The sequence below is a fragment of the Equus asinus genome, chromosome 11 (genome assembly GCF_041296235.1).
Source record: "Equus asinus isolate D_3611 breed Donkey chromosome 11, EquAss-T2T_v2, whole genome shotgun sequence".
Classification (NCBI taxonomy): Eukaryota; Metazoa; Chordata; class Mammalia; order Perissodactyla; family Equidae; genus Equus; species Equus asinus.
This window is the reverse complement of record NC_091800.1, coordinates 11,973,752-11,996,201: the sequence shown is the minus strand read 5'-3', so window position 1 is coordinate 11,996,201 and position 22,450 is coordinate 11,973,752. Positions and strand designations below refer to the sequence as shown.

General features: G+C 36.2%; 1 protein-coding gene across 8 annotated transcripts in view; it reads left to right on the top strand.

The window, feature by feature from the left end:
* Positions 1–22,450, top strand: part of KATNAL1 (katanin catalytic subunit A1 like 1) — a 97,842-nt gene that overhangs the window by 45,718 nt on the left and 29,674 nt on the right. For all 8 annotated transcript variants that reach the window (XR_011506843.1, XM_044777345.2, XM_070520462.1 and 5 more), the window contains exons 4-9: positions 2,955–3,123; positions 11,039–11,166; positions 11,562–11,667; positions 15,262–15,420; positions 16,386–16,512; positions 17,084–17,218. Coding sequence is in view for 7 of the 8 variants with exons in the window: in XM_044777345.2 (XP_044633280.1) it covers positions 2,955–3,123; positions 11,039–11,166; positions 11,562–11,667; positions 15,262–15,420; positions 16,386–16,512; positions 17,084–17,218 (824 nt within the window). In the remaining variant the exon portion in view is untranslated. The remainder of the gene's footprint in view (positions 1–2,954; positions 3,124–11,038; positions 11,167–11,561; positions 11,668–15,261; positions 15,421–16,385; positions 16,513–17,083; positions 17,219–22,450) is intronic.

The following is a 22,450-nucleotide window of genomic DNA, read 5'->3' as shown; positions in this document are numbered from 1 at the left end:
ATCTGTTCTGATACTGGACATGTGAGTTGTTTCCATGTATTTGCTATTACAAGCAGTGCTGATAAGAACATTTACGTATCATAGTGATATTTAATATAGCTTAGAAAGAGGATGTATTGGATTTTGGAGGAAATCGTTTATTGCATATGATAGAATAAGGCATATTTTTTCACTCCTTTAGGAAAATGTCCTCAAATAGAACTGAACATGGTGTAGACATTCTAGTATTTTATCTGCAGATCCACCAGTTATTCTCTGTATTTGAAATACTATAAGCTAGTACAGTGTCAGTCTCTATTTGACCATTAGGGCAGAGATTGATGATGCTGTATAACCCTCCTAAAGTCTCTTTTTAAAAAGAGACTAGTAAAAGAAGCCTTGAGACTTAATTTTCATGTGGCCTGGAAGCTGTCACTGAGTCCGTAAATTGAAGTATGACGTTGTGCAGTGATACGCTAATGGAGGAAGAAGTGCAGAACAGCCTCAAGGGTGTCCTTCGGGAAGTTGACAGAGTTTGTTACAAATGTGATATCAAACTGCAGTGAGGTGGGACTGAAGACCTGCAAAGCACAGGCAGGCTTTCTGTGAGACATGGGACTTGCCACAAATGGCACATCTGGCTTCTTGAGCAGTTTCATTGAGACTGTTTATGAGCTCATCAGAATATTGAGCGGCAGGACAAGGTCAGCAGCAACAAACACTTGGAATGCAGCCTATGTACAAGCTTTGAAATAATTCTTCTCATAACCGCTTTGCCGAGCTGGATGTGAGTGCAAAATGAACTACAGCAGGACTCCTAAGCACCTGTTAAATAGCAAGCTGAGGTGGGGAAGCACAAGCCAAGAAGGCAGAAGAAATGTTTCAAGATTCACTATAATTCACCCCTAAGCAACGAGGCCTATTGGGGTAAGCCCAGCAGCTGACGAGCAGCCTGGCATGCAGCTGTAAGGGATGGGTTTGCTGCTTGTGAGCAAAAGCTTCAGGCTGGCTGTGCGTTGAAAAAGCAAGACCACAGACAATGCCAGGCTATTTAAATAGCAGACGCAGCTGCTAACAGAAGGGCAAACTGGACGTGTGTTCTGTGTGGAAGAGATTGTTGCTCTCATTTTATTGTCTTTGGCCGTATGCATGAATCTGATTCAGGAAAGACATTTATACATACACAAATGTGTATAAATAAGTGTAGAGTTCTGCTCTACTCCTTTCCACCCCTTCGTCAACCAAAACAAACATTCAATCAAAAAATAGTGATTGTGATGAAATACTGGGAATAGAGCAATGTAACCTTTTTAGTTTTTTATTTTTTACTAGTCTCATCACATTTTTATTTTATCAGAATGCTTAAAAGACTAATAATGTACTCAAACTAATAATGTAACAGTACCTTTAAATTTGAATAGTACCTTATAAATTTTAAATTATAAAATACCTTATAACCATTTTACTATACACGATTTTCTAGTTCCTTTCCTATGGATTTCTTTCACAAGATTGCTTATTCCTCTTTGTCTCCTGCTAGGGCCTGGCACAGTAAAGGCTATATACCTCCTAATGGGTGTTCAGTAAAAAATTGTTTCACTGCATTGAACTCCAAGGATTCAGATATCAATGTATGGTAACCTAATAGATAGATACTTTTCACCAGCGTCTCTTAAATCCTTAGCAATGTCATGTGGTGGTCTAATTCCAACAATCTGAAGGTGCTATATTAGACCCACAATATGTTAACAATTTTTTACCTTTTTTGACTTGAGTTTACAACATTCCTGGCCTTTCATCTGTTTTCCTATTTTCCTGGGTTCTTGAGTTATATACTTGTGTCACTTTTTCTGATACCAGGGAGAGAAACTCCATGATGAGTTAGATGAACTAAAAGCATGAAGTTGGAAGAAGGATAATAATAGATATGGCATATGGGTGAAAAAGGAATACACATATGGGATCTGAAGAGCTAAAATACAGGCAGAGCTGTAGAGAGAGAAAAGGTAGGAAAACAGAGGCAGAGAGAGTTCAAAGAAGAACTGAGAGATTCACACAGTGCTAGAGTCCCCCCAGCACCCAAAGAGAGACAAATACTGTGCTGAGAAACCTCACAGCTACACTCTTTGAAGAAGACATGTTTCTTATTACATGAAACAAAATATACCACTTTGTGTGCATGGTTACATTTATATATTTATAAAAATTATTTTTTTATTGAGGTATAATTGATGTACAACATTATATTAGTTTCAGATGTATGACAATGATTCAATATTGTATATATTGCAAAATGATCACAGTAAGTTTAGTTAAAATCTGTCACCATATATAGTTATCAGAATTCTTGATTTCCATTTAGAAGCCTATATAATTGGAATGATCCTGTGATTTTTGACACCCTCAAAGCATGGATGATATTTTTACCCAGAAATTACTTTTGTTTATAAGGAGATTTCATTGTTAAGCCCTGCTGTTTGTAATTTGTTGAATGAAATGTTGGATTTTCCAGTACAGAAGCAGAGAAAATAACTTTGGTTGTAAAAAATAAATTAGTAAACTGTGCAAAAAGATATATTTTGAATTTTTGTCCTTTCAGCTTTTAATGCTTTTTTTCTTTAAAGTTACTTGTTCTTGGTTTGGGATAGTAATGAATAAAGTAATTGACTTTCCGTTGCACTGTTAAGATTATTGGATGGGAATAGTCTGTATTGCCCTCTATTGGTGATTATTAGTTATTGTTTACAAAATAATTGCTGCTATATATGTCATTTATGTGTATTTAATAATTGTATCAACCAGTATATTTTATAGAAAAGAGCTTTTAAAAACTGACCTAATAGTTATGGATGTGAATTGGCAAAAGGGAGAAAAATTGATATTTTGGGTTTCTTGATTTAATAGTTTTATTGACTAAGATAGTATTGAAATACTTTTGCCTTTGATTAATTTTAATTTTAATTTTTTCTTCTCAGAGCTCCGCCTCAGATAAGGCGCCCCAATCGAGAAGTAAGACCTCTGAGGAAAGAAATGCCAGGAGTAGGAGCCCGGGGACCTGTCGGCCGAGCGCATCCTATATCAAAGAGTGAAAAACCCTCCACAAGTAGGGACAAGGATTACAGAGCCAAAGGGAGAGATGACAAGGCAAGACCGTCTCTTTGTAACTCACTCACGTGAAGCCTGTGACTTTTGGTGCATATTATAATTTGTGTTGGCTTTTCAGAGTACCCTGATTTTGACATGGAAGAGATTAGAAAAAGTCTGATTCAAAACCCTAAGCAGTCTTTGCATTTCGAAGGCCATTCTACAATGCCAGTAACCTCAGAGGTATATTAAAAAAATACACACACACGATCTTTAGTAAAATGGGTCTTTTGTAGAAATATTTAAAATAAAGTTTTAAAACTTTAAAAAATATTTTAATGAATATTCTCAATTGAAATGAACAATAAATGAAAACATAATTGTGGGGAAAAGACCTATAAGGAAATAGATGTATACATTCATAGAATAAGATGATGGATGTGATTCACTGCTGCTAAAAATAAAAAAAAAATCTTTGATTTATCTGTAAATTTCAGAGTAGAACATGGTTTTCTTTTTTCTTTAATGAGAAAATTTCCCTCGATTAGGGTTCACTGTGTCCATTGACTTTATCTGGGAGGTTGGTCAGTGAATAAACATAGTATTGGATGGAAATTCTGTACTGCCGTACCAGGCCCTTTTTGAAGCTTTTTACTTATTTTGGCTTATTTAATTCCTATAAATTCCTGTGAACTCATCTTTATGTCTCCTGTTCCACGTAAGAAGAAACTGAGGCACCAAAGTCATAACTGCAAGTAGATGGTGGAACTAGGATTTGAACTCTAGTTCCTGAGCTTTTAATCATTAGACTGTGCAGCCTCTTATTTGAAAATGCTTACTGTCTTATTTTAATGTATCACGAATACCTGTTTCTTATGAGAGTACCAGTTCATTTTCTGAGAGTGATTAAATCTTTTCTTTAACTTTGTTTAAACTGTTGACAGGCTTCAAGTTAGATCCAAGCTTAAAAACACTGTTTTTCAGTAAGTAAGAATCACTTTCTATGGTGATGTGTTGTTCAGGCCTTACAGTTTTTTCTCCCCTGATGGTCACAGAATCATCATAAGGCCAGTTTGTTACCCCATTTACTTGAAGCACATTTAAGTGAGTATTTGTGTCAGTCGTATGTCTAGGTACTAGGAATACAAACTTTAATAAAGTATAACTCCTGGCCTCAAATTGATCTTTTCTTATTGAAGAGAGGGAGTCAGATGAATAAATTAACTGTTACAGCTGTATTTTTCAGTCTTATTTGAATGTACCTGAGAAAATTAGATGTATTATTATTTTATTGTCTTGAATCAGTATAGAAATGTGCATAGAAATAACAAATCCATTTTTTATTTAAAAGAGATAGTCTAAAAATATTAGTTAGCAGAAGAAATGTTTTGTATTATAACAAAAAATAAATTTAATTCATAAAACTCTGATTTTCAAATATTTTTAAGACTAACTTTATGGTTAATTAACTCTTAGTGAAATGAGCAGTGTTTCCATTATGATCTCATGATTAAAGCTGTATATACTTTTAAATAGAATTCAGATTAAAGTATGATAAATTATATTCATAAAATTAACTTAAAGTTATTAAACTTGACTTCAGCCTTGAATTACCTATAACAGATGGCCATTTTTGAATACACTCCTTCTCATAACTGAGTAAGTCGAGGGATGTCTGATGTACAGAAATGTTGTAAACTGGGTTGGAGTATTCTTTTGAGAGCTGTTGATTGGTGATTGCACAAATGAACAGTGACTTAAAAAAATTATTGTTGAAGAAGTGTGCACAAATTAGAAGGGTACTAACTGATGAATGATGATCATCTAACCAGCAGTGTACTGGTACGTGTTTAATAATTAATTTTCTGAAAAAAAGTGTGTGTGTCTGTCTATAAGAATGTGTAGCACATAATTTACAAATAATAAAATATACAATGCTCTTTATTGTAAATTTCATTGAGCCAGTGGTCTCTCACAGAACCACCTTTGCTGTATTTTGCTCAGCTCGTGTATCTGTAGCCAACCTATGGTTGCAGTGGACAGATGAGTGGGAATGTAGTTCTGGTGTGAATGTTGGTTGATATTTTGTTTCCATTAATTAGTAAGATGAAAGTGAGACAAAAACACTGGAACTTCACTCATTCATCCATCACTCGAGCAACTTTGATGAATCAGATAATACTTTTCAAATACTCGAAAAATATTTCCTTAATTTTTGTGCTATTTACAATGTAGCAGCTACAGAAATGACACACTTTTAAGTTTCATCTGCATTATTAACATTTTCCCCATTATTTTCTTAAGTCTAGACAATTAACAAAATAACAAGTCAAGCCCCGATTTGTAGTATTTGCTAATTTCTATGGTATAAATACTTCCACTAAGACCAATTTCAAGCTGAACCGAACTCAGAGTGGAGAGGAGGTGTGGGTAGTAGCCTACCATTATGTAGTGTTTCCACTAAACAGATACAGTGAGCTTATAAACTCCAAGTGCATGGATAATAGGTAAATAATGAAAAGGTGAGCAGTTTTGAGTATTTTTTTACCTTTGTTTTTAATATAATTTAAATTTGTGTAATTTAATTTTTATTAATGGGTGTGTGTTACAGCTGGCTTGCAAATGTCCTGAAAATTTAATGATGGGCTCTTGCAAACCATTAAGAGTCAGCTTCAGCATACCACTGCATGTAACCCCAGTAACTACCATATAATCCACGCAGCTATCACTCAGAGGTCAAGAGCAGAACATTTAGCGCCTCGGAAGGCATGTTCACAGTCCCTCCTGATCCCTGCCATGTCCTTCCCCCAAATGACCACTGTTCCGCCACTTCCCCCCCAAAGGTGACCACTGTTCTGATCTCTAATACCGTAAATGACTGATGCCTATTTTGAAACTTTATGTACAATAAGTATTATTTTTTGTCTGGCTTTTTTTACTCAGCATATGTTTGTGAGATTTCTCCATGCTGTTGCATATATCTAAAGTTTGTTTGTTTTCATTCATACGCAGTACTATACCGCAGTTAAATCTGTTTTACTGTTAATGGATATTTGGATTGCTTTTTGTTTGGAACTATTATTAGTAGTGCTGTTTTGGGTAGTTTTCTACTTATCCTTTGGTATATATGCGCAGTCATTTCTAGTGAGCTTATACCTAGGGGTGGAATTGGGGGGTCGTAGGATATGCGTGTGTTAAGCTTTAGTAGATAACACCAGATAGTTTTCCAAAGTGATTATACCAATTTCCACTCCCACCTCAGAGTATAAAAGTTCTGGTTGTTCCCATCCTCACCAGCACTTGATATTGTCTGTCTCTCGTGGGTGTAATCATAGCTCGTTGTGATTTTATCAGTATATTTAACGTGTATTGTATATTTACCTGATAACTTACAAGGTTGAAAATGCTTTTGTCTGTTTATTGGCCACTTGTGTTATCAATGACTTGTTTTTAAGAAATATCTTCTCTATCCTTTGGATATTCAATCACTCTACAGATTCTTCATCTGATGGCAGCTAATTTATAGTGGTGTTTTTTGCTTTTATTTTGCTTTTTACCTTATTACATTAGATTACAGTAAAGTAGTTACTGTTCTGTCCCTAAGTGTTTTACTGTGTGTTTTACTTATTTATGAGCTGTGTCCCCTAATGTGAACGTGTGCCTCATGAAGGCAGGGATTTTGTCTGTTTGGCTCATTGCTGTTCCCCAGGAGGTAGAATAGTGCCTGGCACATAGTAAATATTCGTAGATAGAAATGTGTTGAAAGAACATATTTATTGATAAGTATGCAGAAGCTGTGGGTTCATTATTTCAACTTAAATGTATTTTGTATTAACATCCCAGTACAGGGCATAGCACTGAAATTAGTAAGCTCTGTTTTGCATTGATCAACCTATTTTCCTTTGTAAAATAGTAAAGACTTAGAATGAGATGCAGTTGAGAGATCTTGTCTAACTTTTCCTGTGTTTGCTTCCCACACCGGGGTAAGAGTAGCCCCAAGTGTGCAGCAGTGTGCCGTAGTGTACAAAGTAGTTGGAAGCACTGATTCTGGAGCCAGACAGCCAAGGATATAGCTGTGTGTCCTTGGACAATTTACTTAACCTCTCTGAGCTTCAGGTGTCATCTATGAGATGAAAATAATCAGAGTACCTGCCTCATAGGACCTTTAAGATGGTTCTGTCAAGTGCTTAGAACAGTGCCTGGCACACAGTAAGCAGTAGGTGAGTGTTAGCTATAAAGGTAACATGAAAGTGGGGAACTAACACAGATATGGTACAGAATATAAATCACTTTCTTAAAAAAGAGAAAATGAGGTTTCCAAGAAATTTTGCGCTTGCCTTGGGCTGTTGAATTCAGGAAACAAATGAGTAAGTGGGCAAGTGAGAGACACTGTCTTTACAGAAAGAACCAAAGGTCAGCTATCATTCAGCTTAGACGTCCCTGTGACTGTGGATCGGTGGTTTTTATTACTAATTAGCCAGTAATTCTGATGTGAGACGCTCACTACCTAACAAGAGAGATGACTCCTTTGTTGGATAGAACTCATTGTTAGAAAATTATTTCTTTTGTTGATCTGAAATTTACCTCTTTGTCACTTCATCGTGGTCCTGGTTCATTCCTTTGGAGTAATGTAAATAGAGGTAAATAGGTCAGTTGGTTGTATTGCTATTTTAGCATTTTCTTCTTCAGCTTAAATGTCTCTAGGGCCCTCAATCCTCCTCCGTATGACTTGTTTTTTGAACCTGTTATCACCCTGGTCATCCTTCTTTGGGTAATTCACTTGTCAGCATTTCTCTTAAGATGTAAGACTGAGAGCTAGTAACTGACTGTGTCTCACTTGAGCTGCCGCCGTGAGAAAGCACACAGTAAAGTGCAAAAACCATCTGCATTTTAGGTCAGCCTGTGTCATGACTGGCTGTATTACTTTGAATAAGTCACTAATTTTAGCTCCATTTCCCTCAAATAGAATGATTAGCCAATACTAGTGAAAGATCATTAACAGACTTTCTTGATAGGGGTAATTTGGATATTAGTAAAAAGAAGCTAAAATGTTTTGCTTTAACAAGAAAAAAAGTGTTTCAAATTTCACGATAAATGTCAAATTTTTGCCAATGTTGACCTTAGTCAATTAATATGAAAATCTAATCAGAGAATTGTAAGATCATTTCAGTGGCACTGCAGCTAGTATTATTATAAACCGTACAGGTAATAATGTCTTGGGTAAAGTTAGCTTTATTGCCTAAAAACGAAGTTTCTTTTGGGTATTGCAGTTAGTCTAGCTGGTTACCTGAAACCAGTTACTTATATTTGATATCTTATTCCAATTTCTTTGAGTACATATTTTGAAAGGTAATAGTCCCCCATTTTGTTTATTTCCCAATGTAACCAAATTATTTATTTTTACTTTTCCTACACCTATTTTTTAATAACCTCACCATTTTGATTTGAAAAAGTTCCTAGAATCTTCTTTGGAGGACTTAATTTGTATTCGAGTCTCATCCCTACTGTAGAGGAACTGGATTCTAGGGCACGTCATTTGACTGGCTTGTGCCCACGTTTGCTCTTCTGTGGCTTCAGAGGCTTGGCCTGGAGTGCTCCACTCCATAGGCTTTTCTTTCTCTGCTTCTGCTGCTCCCTCTGCTTCATCCTTTTTCCACACAACAGCCAGAAGGGTCGTTTACAAATGTGAGATCCTGTCATTCCCCTGTTTAACACATTTCAAAAATTTATCCCTACACTCAGAATAAAATCCAGACTCCTTCCCATGGCCTATAGGAGCTGGGGTGAGCTGGCCTCTGCCCGTCTCTCCAATTTATTCCTTTTGCTCAATACCTTTTAGCCACAGTGACCACTCAGCTTTTTCATAGCACTTCACAGTATGTAATAATGTGTTTTTGGTTTGTTTACTTGTTACTTGTTTCCCCCACTAGACTAGATGCTCCATGAAGGCAGATAGTGTATTCTCAATCACTAATCTAAGACCTAATGCACAATAAAATGTGTTAGACATAGATGCTCACATCTTTATTGTCCTTAAAATCCTATGATTCCTGTTACTTTCAGGTAAGTGTACAGCTTTTCCTGTCCCTTGGTAGGGCTTATCAAGTCCTCCCGACCTCTTGGACATTCATATTAAAATGGCTGTCTGCTGATATTTCTTAATACTAAATTTTGGTAAGTCTCAAATTGCAATGCCATATCGAGGCTTTTTAAGTCCCAGATATATCATTTCTGTTGCATTCTTTAGTTGATTTATTTCTAGAAGAGTTTTAAAATGATTATAGAGTGTTCCAATGATTTGTTTGAATGTGACTTTGTAGCCTTGGCCTATCTTATTATAAAATGTTATTCTAGGCTGAGTTTATTTTAAATTTGTTGATGTTGTTATGTTGTTGTTGTGTAAGTATGTCAGACATTTACTCCTTTTTTTTTTTTTTTTTTGGTGAGGAAGATTGGCCCTGAGCTAACACCTGTTGCCAATCTTCCTCTTTTTGCTCGAGGGAGATTGTCATTGTGCTAACATTTGTGCCAGTCCTCCTCCATTTTGTATGTGGGATGCCGCCTCATCATGGCTTGTTGAGTGATGTGCAGGTCTGCACCTGGGATCTGAACCAGCAAACCCTGGGCTGCTGAAGCAGAATGTGTGAACTTAACTGCTATGCTACCAGCCTGGCCCCATGAAATTTACTCCTTTTAATAGTGTCAATATTGGTATCTGTCATCTGAAGTACAAGAATCTTTCTGAAAATTTAGCTTAATATTGTCATCATGCTACCTAGAAACAGTAAATTATTCATTTGCCCAAAGGGACCTATTTAGTCCCCTCTCAGCACTTACAGTCAAGCCTGTAGTTTATCTCAGCTGAAGTGTGGTAGGAGGGGTTCATCCTCTTCTCTCTCTTCAGATTTAAGCTTAGGAAATGGACTCATGTTTTGAGCGTTTCCCCCTTCATTTTTGTCTTCAGCAGTAGCTGTGGGGCTGACGTTCTGGGGGGCACTTGGCTCTGTCTGCTGAAGCAGTTCCAGTGGCTGAACCAACTCTGGCGCCTGAGCACATTTCATTTAAAACTCCTCACAGCTCCCTAAGTCTTGGGAGAACCCCATAGAAACCATAGTATATAATTCTTTTTTAAAGCCACCATATTTTTAAGTAAGGAATTTGGGGTAAAGTATATTGCTTTGATGGTATTAATACTACAATTTAAAAAGCTCCTTTACCATTGTCATTACGGTGACTTTATGATGTGGTCCAAGGACCTTACTAGGAAGAAACCCTGAATGCTGTACTTAGAGTAACAGGGAAAAGACTTTGTGAGATGCAGTTCAGAGTCCCAACTCTTTCCTCACCCGCAGGCTCTTTCCTGGATGCTTTGGAGGATGTGATAGTTCTGCCGTACGCAGCCCTCTCTTAAGCTTTAAGCTGACTCGGCCAGGCGTGAGGTAGTCTGATGTTGTGGAAGGGGCACGGGTTTGGGGAGTCAGGAAGACCTGAGTTAACATCTCTACTCAGATATTTAATAATTGTGAACTTAAGTTACGTAACCTTTCTGAGTCCTTATTAAAAATAAGGATAATCATGCCTACCTTGTGGGGTGGTTGTGAGTATTGAATTAGATAATGTAGGTGAGATTTCTTGCCGTATAGTAGGCTCTCAGTAAATTAATTTTCTTTCTTCCTCTGCATTAATATTCTAAATATTCTCTGGCGGTGGTGGAGATCCCCTGCATCCACAAATTCAGAGGTTTCTAGCAAGTATTAGTCTCACCTACAACTGTCCCCAAGAATGTAAATTTGAAGAAGTGTATAATAAAGTTGGCTAGTTCATCTATTATTGATGAATTAAATAGGGGAGGATGGCATTGGGTAATAAGAAAATAATAAAAAGTCATTTTAAAAATGATTACATTACAATATTTTGAAAGCCTAACGATGTTAATTTAATTATTGACCAGTATTTTTTTTACACCTGTCCCCAGGGAAGGAAACATATGCAAGATGGTGCAAGTGATGGTGAAATTCCAAAATTTGATGGTGCTGGATATGATAAGGACTTGGTGGAGGCCCTCGAGAGAGACATCGTGTCCAGGAATCCTAGCATTCATTGGTTAGAGTCTTTTAAGTTCTTTAATTAAAACGGTGGAGAAAGTAAGCTATAGGTTGGCTTGATGTGAGTCTTCTCTTGTTATCCATTAACCTCCTGACTGTGACTTCATCCATAACGTGAGTGTGTAGAATTGATAGGACAGATCTTTCAGAATATAACCAAGACATTTTACATGTTAATTTGATGTTGACATAACTGACAAAGGTTGTTAATTGAATAACATGTCCTAATTAATAACTGCAGTATGTTTTCACTGATCATTTTATGCTGTAAGAATTAGAATAATGTTCTTAATATAATAATAATTTCATAAGTAAAAAAATTTAAAAGAATCAGTATTAACCATAACTGAAAGTTGTCCCTGAATAAACATGAAACTTGCTGTTCTCGCAAAGGGATGACATAGCGGATCTGGAAGAAGCTAAGAAGTTGCTGAGGGAAGCTGTTGTTCTTCCGATGTGGATGCCTGACTTCTTCAAAGGGATTAGAAGGCCATGGAAGGTGAGAATTTATTAAAATAATATAGGGATAAAAATGCTGCTTGCGTTATAATCAAAGACAGCATTGTAGTTTCTTAACGTATTTATTGACACAGTTTGTAAAAGTTAGGGAGGTTTGGGTGCCCTCCAGATATCTGGATTTGAATTTGTGATTGAGGTGGGCTGCCTCTGCACAGCAGGAGAGGCGCTTGGAGTTTTGGAACTATAGTCTTTATTTAAAGTCATTTCCCTCAGGGGCACTGAGCTAGAGATTAGTTTTAAGAACTTCCTAGATGTTTGTTTCTGTAAGTAAAAAGTTAACAAGCAAACTAAATAGTAATAATGCATAGTCTTACAGAATAAGTGTTTTATCAAATAAATATCTTTCTAAAAGTTGGCATATTTCTCACGAATTAATTATTTTGATCACTTCATCAAGGCTTGGTATAATTCGCAGACATAATCAGAATGTTTGCTTCTTTCTAGCTTACCCTCTGCTTTGAGTTTAAAGCCTGCCTGGGACTAGTTCCTCCCAGGTCCAGTGTTTCCATTTTGGCGTATTAAAAATCCTTCCAGCGACTGCTGCCTGGAACTCCTTTTGGTCTTAGCCATAGGCAGAGTCTTCCTTTATTCTGGCTGGTAGAGGGGAATAAAAGCGTGATCTTACTTTGCACTTCTGAATTAGCTAGGAAGGTCTCTTTGTCTTCTCAGTAACCTCCTCTTTCGAGGTGCCCAAAAGTAGAGAGGAGGAGAAATTGTGTATTTACATAAGTAGCTTGGAACACCTGTGGCATTTTGATTGCCTCTCACAACTTAAAAACTTTTATAGACTGTTTGTTATAGATTTAGGTATTTTGGGGAACGTATTACCATACGTTTTCCCTTTATTATAACTTTTACAGCAATATTTAAAAGAGAGACTAAGGTCTTAAAATAGATATTTAAAGGACTTGTGAAACACCTGGAGTGATAAGTGTAACCTATCCATCATGATGAGCTCTGTAAAGTTTTTAGCAGGAGAGTGATTTGCAAATATAGAAAGATGGATTGCAGCAGTATGGAGGATGGGTTGGAGATGGGCATAGATGGATGTAGATGAGGAATCTGTTGCAGTAGTCTAGCTGGATGATGAAGACTTGAACAAAGGCATTTGTTATTTGGCTAATGAAAAATGGGTGTGTTTCTGAGAGGTGTTTAAAAGGTACAAGTGATAACATTATGGCTGATAATTTATAGGGATGAGGGAGAGGGACCAGTTGTATGACTCCTAGATTCCAGGTTTGAACTGAAGGAGTATACAGTTACTTCTGACACCAGCTACCCCAAATTGAGCCAGATTTCACAAGTTGAGGGCAGTTTTCCACAAGACTGCCCTAATTTCAGATGCTAGCTGCAAACTTGGGGGTCTCCAGGTCGCCTTCACTTCTGACCAGTGGGCTATAAAATTCAGGGATTCTCCCTACCTGCTCAGGTTCAATAATTCCCCAGAATAACTCACAGGATTTAGGAAAGCATTATGCTTGCAATTACAGTTTTGTTATAGCAAAAGGAATCAAATCAGCACTAGGCAAAAGAAGAAATGCACAGGGCGAGATCTGGGAGGATAGTGAAGGTGGAGCTCCTGTTGTCTTCTGCCTGTGAAATGAGGATGCTGTACCCTCCTTGTGCGTGGATGTGTGACGATACGTAGAGTACTGCCAACAGGGAGCTTCACTCAAGCTTCGGTGTCCAGAGTTGTTATTGGGGTTTCATTACAAAGTCATGATTGATTGAATCATTGCCCATGTGTCTCAGTCTCTAGTCCCCCTTCTCTCCCCAGAGGTCCAGTTGATAGCACTGGCTTAAAGCCCCAGTCCTCTAATCTTGTGGTTGGCTTTTCTGGTGAGGCCAGCCTCTGTCCTAAGTCATCTCATTAGCATCAAGTATATAGGGGCCCATCGTGAGTCACCTCATTCAGGGCCCAACATGAACAACAAAGGTAATCCTGTCACTTTGGAAATTCTGAGGATTTAGAGTCTACCTCCCAGGAACTGGGGGAAAAGGCCAGTACAATGAGCTGATATTGGATATTGAGAAGAGGAGAAGGTTTAAATAGAAACAAAATATATTTAGGTAAATACTCAGTAAGTAATTGGAAATAGAGGTCTAGCGCTTAAATAGAATTTGAGTTTAAATTAAAATTGTAAGATGTAAGTGGTGGTTGATAATATACATATAGAAATTGTTCAAGGAGTTTTATAAAGGGAAAAGAACAAAAGACTCAGAATTGCTTTGGGAATGTAAAGGGCAGGGGAAAGAGGAGACCTGAAAGACACTGTCTTGAGCAGGAGAGGCATCAGGAAAGAGCAGTGCCACAGAACCAACCTGGGGAGAAAGGGCTTCAAGAAGAAGAAAATGAACACCAGGTATCAACAGTGTCAAAGGTCAGAGAGAAGGAAAGAAGATATGAATTGAAGATTGACCACTGACTTAGTGAATTAGGTACTTTTAGTGAGGTAGTGGAGGCAGAAGTCAGACTGTAGCTTGTGGAGAAAAAATAGTAAACATAAACCATTTATTCAGGAAGCTTGGCTGAGAAGGGAAGGAGAGGTGGATAGTAGCTAAAGGATTTGTAGGGTCAAGTGAAGGATTTTTTTTAAATGGGACAGATTTAAGTATGTTTCTCTACTAAGGAGAAAGAGCCAATAGAGAAGGAGATGGAAAATAGAGGAGATGATAGAAGGAGTAATGTCATGAGGAGGTGAAATTTATAAATATTGTATCTATGAGCTGTACCTATGTACAGGTGCTAACGGTGGAAATTAACTCCTACTGGAGGGCCATTTAATGACAATACAGGAACTGAGAGGGCATTGAAAGGGGACATCAGAAAGAGAAATATGAACTTTGCTACAGTTGTTCCTATCCCATTAGTTGTTTTTACAATTTTCAAAGTATCAGTCTCATGCACAGCTAAAGGCTCTTTGCAAAGCACGAATTTTTTATAAAACTAATGTTTCAAATCCTAGTGATCCCTAGTTGTTCTGGGTACCAAAACTCTATAGCTAGAAAAGGATTTGGACAGTTTCTGAATTTAGACTTTATGAAACTTTGATGCACACAGTTTTCAAAGTTTAAATCCCCAGAATAACTAGTATTAGTTACTAATAGCTACTGAATGAATCTTTATTTTTGATTAAAAGCTATATATTGTAAGTGTGTTTTGGAAGATTAGTTTTGTCCCTTAGAAGGGCAAGGAATGTATAATTCTACATGTGGTAGAAGGTGTTGTCTTGTTTTCATTGTGTTTTAACAGCAGTCATTCTTAAGTGGTGTTCAAGACTCCACATAGTTATCTTCTGCCAGGTTCAGGAAAATTGGCTAGATTCTTTCTAAATATATCAGAAGATTCCTTGTTCTGTAGACCGTTTGTTAGCCCATCTCTGAGTACCTCTGGTTTGAGACATTTTATGGAATCACTCTTCATTTTTTTTCTGTCTGTAAAGTGATACTTGTGCTAAATGCACCAAGATTTTACTGCGACAGTTGAGTTTGTCTTTTGATGGGAAAATTTTCATGTACATTAAGAAGGCATTTTGATCTGATAAATCATTTAATACACCTTTTGAAATTTCAGGGTGTGCTGATGGTTGGACCCCCAGGCACTGGTAAGACTATGCTAGCTAAAGCTGTCGCCACGGAATGTGGCACAACGTTCTTCAACGTTTCCTCTTCTACACTGACGTCTAAATATAGAGGTGAATCTGAGAAGTTAGTCCGTCTGTTGTTTGAAATGGTGAGTGATGATATATTCAGATTTCAAGGTACTGTTTGTGTAGACGACTGATGTCCCTATAATCTAGATCCATTCACCCAAGGATTTTTTTTAAAAAGGGCAAGTGTAGTTTCGTTTGATAGTTCTTAACACACTAACAAGATTTGGGGTGGTGAGTTTTGTGGACTAGTCGATGTGTCTTCAATGTATCCTCCTCTCTGAGGTAAAAGAAGGCCCTTTGGCATCCTGTCCAGTGAGTGTGGAAGAGACTTTGGAAATGTGTGTGGTTTGACCGATATTTCTGGATCTTTAATGAACTGATTGAACAGAAGTATATTTTAAAAACTAGTTAGGAATTAACCTGTCATTAAAATCTGTTTCTTTTTCATAAAGGATTTGCAGTAGTTACATAAGAATGCATATTTGAGGCTAGAGGTTGATAATTTATCTTAAAAAAAACTTTTGAGGAGCTGGCCTTGTGGCTTAGTGGTTAAAGTTCCCTATGCTCCACTTTGGTGTCCCAGGTTCATAGGTTTGGATCCCGGGTGCAGACCTCCTCCACTCATCAGCCAGGCTGTGACAGCATCCCACGTACAAAGTAGAGGAAGACTGGCACAGATGTGAGCTCAGGGCTAATTTTCCTCAAGCAAAAGAAGAGGAGCATTGGCAACAGATGTTAGCTCAGGGTGAATCTTCCTCACGAAAAAAAAATTATATTACAGAAATTTTCAAACACAAAAGTAGAAATAATAGTACTATGAATCCCTGTGTATCTGTCACTCAACTTCACTCAACATACAACTTACCTGTTACTTTTAGAAATTTCTTTTTTTCTGATATGAATGATTGATTTAACCTCTGTCAGTAGCCAATTGGTGGGATTAAAGCAGTGAGAATGTTGTTTAAGAAGGAAGAAATGGCAGTTTTAAAAATTCAGGTTATTTTATGAGAGAATTGAATGATTTCTTTAAAATCTTTTCACAAAGGCTAGATTTTATGCCCCCACCACAATCTTCATTGATGAGATAGATTCTATCTGCAGTCGAAGAGGAACCTCTGATGAACATGAGGCCAGTCGCAGAGTCAAGTCTGAACTACTCATTCAGATGGATGGTAATTGATATTTTATTACTGTCTCAAAACTGTTGTATTGCCTTTTTGAATTTTATGTAGATTCATACTTTGGAAATTCTTAATGAATGAACTAAATGGCAGCCTGGATTTACAGTGTAACCTGTCTTTCAAATTTATGGTTGCACGCATGTTAAGTAAATGTGAATCCTCTTCTGTTCTATCTTCTTGAGAAAATCAAGTAAATTAGACTAACAACTAAAATAACATTTTTGAGGAACTTCATGATTTAAAAAAGTAAGAAAGGAATAAAACAGCGTAATCTCTCCTGCTTTTTCTATTCAGAGGAAATATACATTCATTTTCTTACAGAAAAAATTGGTTTTTCTTACTGGATTAGAATCCTGCGATAGATTATGTGACTTCTACCTCTTTGTTTTATAGTTACCTGTTGATGTGTCTGGTTTTGCCACCATATAGAGGTCGGCAGGACTGCATTATTTTTGTCACTAAGCCTGCCACCAAGCCTGCAGCTGATGGTTAGAAATGTTGGTCGAGTGAAAGAATAAAAGATTGTAAGAAAAACAATCTTTTTCCCCCTTACTGTGTACAGGAGTTGGAGGAGCTTTAGAGAATGACGATCCTTCCAAAATGGTTATGGTGTTGGCTGCTACTAATTTCCCATGGGACATTGATGAAGCTTTGCGAAGGAGATTAGAAAAAAGGATATATATACCACTCCCAACAGGTATGATACCTTCCTTTTGCTGTATTTTGCTCTTCCTTTTACTTTCTGTTACCTTTTTCTATTTCTCTAGGTCTTTATTCCATTAGTATTCTGCTTAAAGAAGTTTGTAGCATCACACCAGCAGTTTGTAGTAGACAGCAGGTCACAGGACTCTGTTGAAGTTCCTTACATTTCAGAGTAATTCTTACGTTCAGAGCTGTATTCGTGTTAATAGACCTGGTAGGACATCTAAGTTTTTAGTTTTAAACTTGAAGAGTCTTCAGTAGACCTTAAGTGATTACAGGTAAAGTTCTCTTAGGATCTTTTTCAAAATATGCTGCTTTGAAAAATATAATTTCATCCTATTGATGAATGTTGAAATTTTCATAAATGAATTTTTTCTTATTGTATTGAGATAAAATTTACATACAGTGAAATGTTAGATCTTAAGTGTATAATTTGGTGAGTTTTGACAAATGAATACTCCTGTTTAATCAATACCCTAATCAAGATGTAGGACATTTCTGTCACCTCAGAAAGTTTCTCTGTGCTCCCTACCAGTTAATTCAAGCCCCTTCTAGGCATTCACTTTTCTGATTTTTATCACCATTGATAAGTTTTACCTATTGTTAAACTTCATATAAATGGAATCACGAGGTATGTACTCTTGTGTGTCTGGCTTCTTTCACTCAGTGTAATGTTTTTGAGATTCATCCATGTGGCTACATGTATCAGTAGTTTATTTGTGATATGATTGTACCAAAATTTGTTTATTCTCTTTTTGATGGGACATTTTGAGTTATTTTTAGTTTTTGGCTATTATGAATGAAACCATATAAATATTCTTGTATAAATCTTTTTATGGATGAATGTTTTCAATTCTTTTGGGTAGTATAGATAAGACTAGAATAGGTGGGTCATAGGGTAGGTGTATGTTTAACTTTATAAGCTCAAACTGTTTTCCTAAGTGGTTGTACCATTTTTACTCCTACCATCAAGGATTGAGAATTCCAATACTTCCACATCCTAGCCAACATTTGGTATTGTCAGTATTTGAATTTTAGTCATTCTAGTGAGTGAGAAATGCTGTCTCATTGTGGTTTTAATTTCCATTTCTCTGATGACTAATGATGGAGCACCTTTTCATGTGCCCATTGGTCATCGGTATATCTTTTATGCAGTGTCTTTCCAAGTCTTTTTCTCAGTTTTTAATTGGCTTATTTGCTGTTTTACTAATGCTGTGATGTTCTTTATCAGATACATGCATTGTGAATCTTTTCTTCCAGTTTGTGGTTTGCCTTTCAGCTTTCCTTATGTTGTCTTTTGATAAGCAGGCATTTAAATTTTGATGAAGTCCTCTTGTCATTTTCCTTTTATGCATAGTGTTTTTTATGTGTTAAGAAATCTTTGCTTACCCTAAGAGGGCAAAGGTTTTCTCCTATATTTTCTTTTAGAAACTATAGTTAGATCTGTGATCCATCTTGAATTAATTTTATGTACATGTATCAGTTAGGGGTTGAGTTTGATTTTTTTCATACGTATGTTGAATTGTTTTAGCACCACTTGTTAAAAGGAGTTTTCTGTTTTTCCATTAAATTACTTTGGCACCTTTGTTGTAATTTTTTTTTAATTATTAAAAAAAATAGATATAGTGCTGTCTACTCAGGTTATCTATTTTTTCTTGAGTAAGCTTTAATAGCTTGTGTTTTTCAAAGAATTTATCCATTTCCTTTAAGTTGTCTAATTTATTGGGATTTGACCTAATAGAAATGTGGAAGCTCACTAAATGGTTTGTGTGAAGCTGTTGATTTCATGTCTGCTTCTGGAGCCTGAACTCAGCAGGGAGAGCAGTCAGATAGAAAAGATGAAGTGGTGGAAACAAGGACAAACTGTAACCTGTGGGGATGTGCTGGAACCCATGTTGGGCTCTCATTTCCCCTGAGACTTCCAATTTTGATGGTTGGGGTGTCCTATAGAAGAAGCTAGCACTGTTTGTGACCAACAAATATAAGTACCAAATATACACCTGGCTCAGGAGTCAAAAAAGCTCAAAGAGGAAATCTGGCAGGATCTGGAAAGAGTTGGAGTTCAGGTGTTGCCCCTCACTAACAAAGTGAGCCAGCAGACAAGTGACAGTATGCATGGGCTGCAAATACACCTCATGCCCTGAACCAGCTTTCTGAGTTAATTCATTTCTGCCTTTCAAATCTCGCCCGTAATGACTCATGTGGTCCATACTAACCCAGAACCATGTAGTGAAAGAATTCTGGGAGGTGAAATTCCAGCTTTGCTGAAGTCAACATAATACAAATCCATACACCTTATTTTCCTTTTATTGTGTGTAGGATCTATAGTAAAGGCTCAATTTTCATTCCTAAAATTGGTAATTTGTGTTTTATCTGTATTGTTCTTGATCATTCTTGCTGGAGATTTATCAATTTTATTAATCTTTTCAAATAACTAACTTTTTGCTTTGTTAATTTTCTGTTTCCTATTTCATTGATTTTTTCTCTTATTTTTATTATTTTTCCCTTATATGTTGTTTTATTTTCTCTTCTTTTCCTGAAGTTAGAAACTTAGACTATTGATTTTAAACCTTTCTTTTTATTTTAATATAAACATTTAAAGCTGTAAATTTCTCTTTAAGTACTTCTTTGGCTTCATCTCACAAATTTTGCTATATTGTATTTACTATTCATTTAGAAATAGTCTCTAGTTTTCCTTTTTCTTTCTTTCCTTGATCCTTGGGTTATTTAGACATGTGTGACTTAGTATCCAAATATTTGAGGATTTTCTAGGTATCTTGTTGCTGTTGGTTTTTAGTTTAATTCCATTATAGTCAAGAACTACTATATAAGATGTCAGTTTTTGAATTTTGTTGAGATTTATTTTATGATTCAGCATATAATCTATCTTGGTGAATGTTTCATTCTGTACCTGTTGATTATAATATTCTATAAGTGTCAGATCAAGTTGATGTGATAGTATTGTTAAAATCTTCTAGATTCTCTACTGATTTCTTACTCTGGTTTTTCTATCAATTACTGAGAGTGGGTTGTTAAACTCTTCAACTGTGATTGTGAATTTGTGTCATTTTTGCTTTAATTCTGTCAATTTTTGCTTCATGTATTTTGAAGTTCTCTCATTAGGTGTACATAAACAATTGTCTTCTTGGTCATTCTACCATTATGAAATGTCTCTCTACCTCTGGTTATACCCTTTGATTTGATATTTAATTTGACATTAATATAGCCTCCCCATCTTTCTTTTGCTTACTGTTTGCATGATGGATCTGCTTTCTTCCTTTGATTTTTACCCTCTCTGTCTTTATGTTTGCAGTGCAGTTCTTGTAGGTAGCATGTAATTGGGTCTTGCTATTTGTCCAGTTTATCTCTGTGTTTTAATTGGAGTATTTCATCCATTTAAGTATAATGTAATTATTAATATGGCTCTATTTAGGTCTGCCATCTTGCTATTTGTCCCTTTTTTAAGATTGTTTCTCTGTACCTCCTTCCTAACTTCTTTTGATAATTGACTATTTTTTATTATCCATTTTAAATCCCTTATTGGATTTTTAGCTATACCTAATTGTCTTTTCTTAGCAGTTACTCTAGGGATTACAATACGCATCTGTAACTTATTACAGTCAACTTAGAGATATTGTACCATTTCATGTAAAATGTAAGAGCTATTTGCCTCTCCCAGCCTTTGTGCTGTTTTGTTATGTCTTTTACATCTTCATACATTATAAATCCCACAATATAATGGAGTTTAAATTGTCAATTTAAACTTAAAGAAATTAAGAGGAGCGCAAAAAAGTAGTCTTTTCTGTTTACCCACATATTTACCATCTGCTGCTCTACTTTCCTTTTTTTTGGTAGTTGACTAAAGTACTTGTTTTTGGTGAGGAAGATTGGCTCTGAGCTGACATCTCTGGCAATCTTCCTTTTTTTTTGTTCCCTTCCCCAAAGCCCCAGCATGTAGTTGTATATCCTACTTGTAAGTCCTTCTAGTTCTTCTGTGTGGGATGCCACCACAGCATGGCTGGATGAGTGGTGTGTAGGTCCATGCCCAAGATCTGAACTGGTGAACCCTGGGCCACTGAAGCAGAGCACGCATACTTAATCACTTGACCCTGGGGTGGCCCCCACTGTTTTCCTTTTTTAAGGTCCAAGTTTAACTTCTGGTTCATCTCCAGTTTATCTTAAGAGCTTCCTTTTGCATTTCTTCTAGTTAAGGTCTGCTAACATCAAATTCAGGTTTTGTTATCTAAAATGTATCTGTTTCACCCTTATTTCTGAAGGATATTTTTCATTGATAAATAATTCTGGGTTGGAAGAGGGTTTTTCTGTTTGTTTTTTCTTTCAGTACTTGTAGAGATATCATTCTATCATCGTCTCGCCTCCATTGTGTTTTGATGTGACATCAGCTGTCCTTCATGTCATTGTATGTAATGTATCTTGTGTATAATGTATCTTTTTCCCTCTGGCTATTGTTTTTTAAAATTGACTTTATTGCATAATAATTTATATATAATAAACTTTATCCATTTAAAATTTGATTGGTTTGACAGTTGTATACAGCTATGAAACCACCCCACAAATAAGATACAGGACATATCTTTAATCATGAAATTTCTTATGCCCCTATGCTTCTCTCCCCCCAACACTGCCCAACTCAGGCAACCACTGATCTGATTTTTGTCACTATAGATTATTTTGAATTTCATATAAAAAAGTATCTATAGTATGTATTATTTTGTGACTGGCTTCTTTTATGCAGCATAATTATTTTGAGATTCATTAATTCCATTATATAACCATACCACAGATTAGTTATCTGTTCTCTTCTTGATGGATGTTTGGATTATTTCCAGTTTGAGACTATTGTGAATAAAGCTGCTATCAGCATTCATGTGCAGTTCTTTGTGTGGTCGTGTGCTTTTATTTCTCTTGGATAAATGCCTATGAGTGAAATAAGTAGGCCATGTGGTAGTATATGTTTAACTCTAGAAAACAGGTTGACATTTTCTTGAGTAGTTGTCCTCTCTGGTTGTTTTAAAGTTATTCTGTTTATCTTTGTTTTTCAGCAGTTTGACTATGATATACCTCTGTGGGGTTTTCTTTTTATTTATCCTGCATATATGTTGGACTCTTTGATATTGTTGCACAGATCACTGGCGATCTGTTAAATTTTTTCAATCTTTTTTCTTTCTATTCTTCAGGTTGTATAATTTCTATTCACATATCTTCA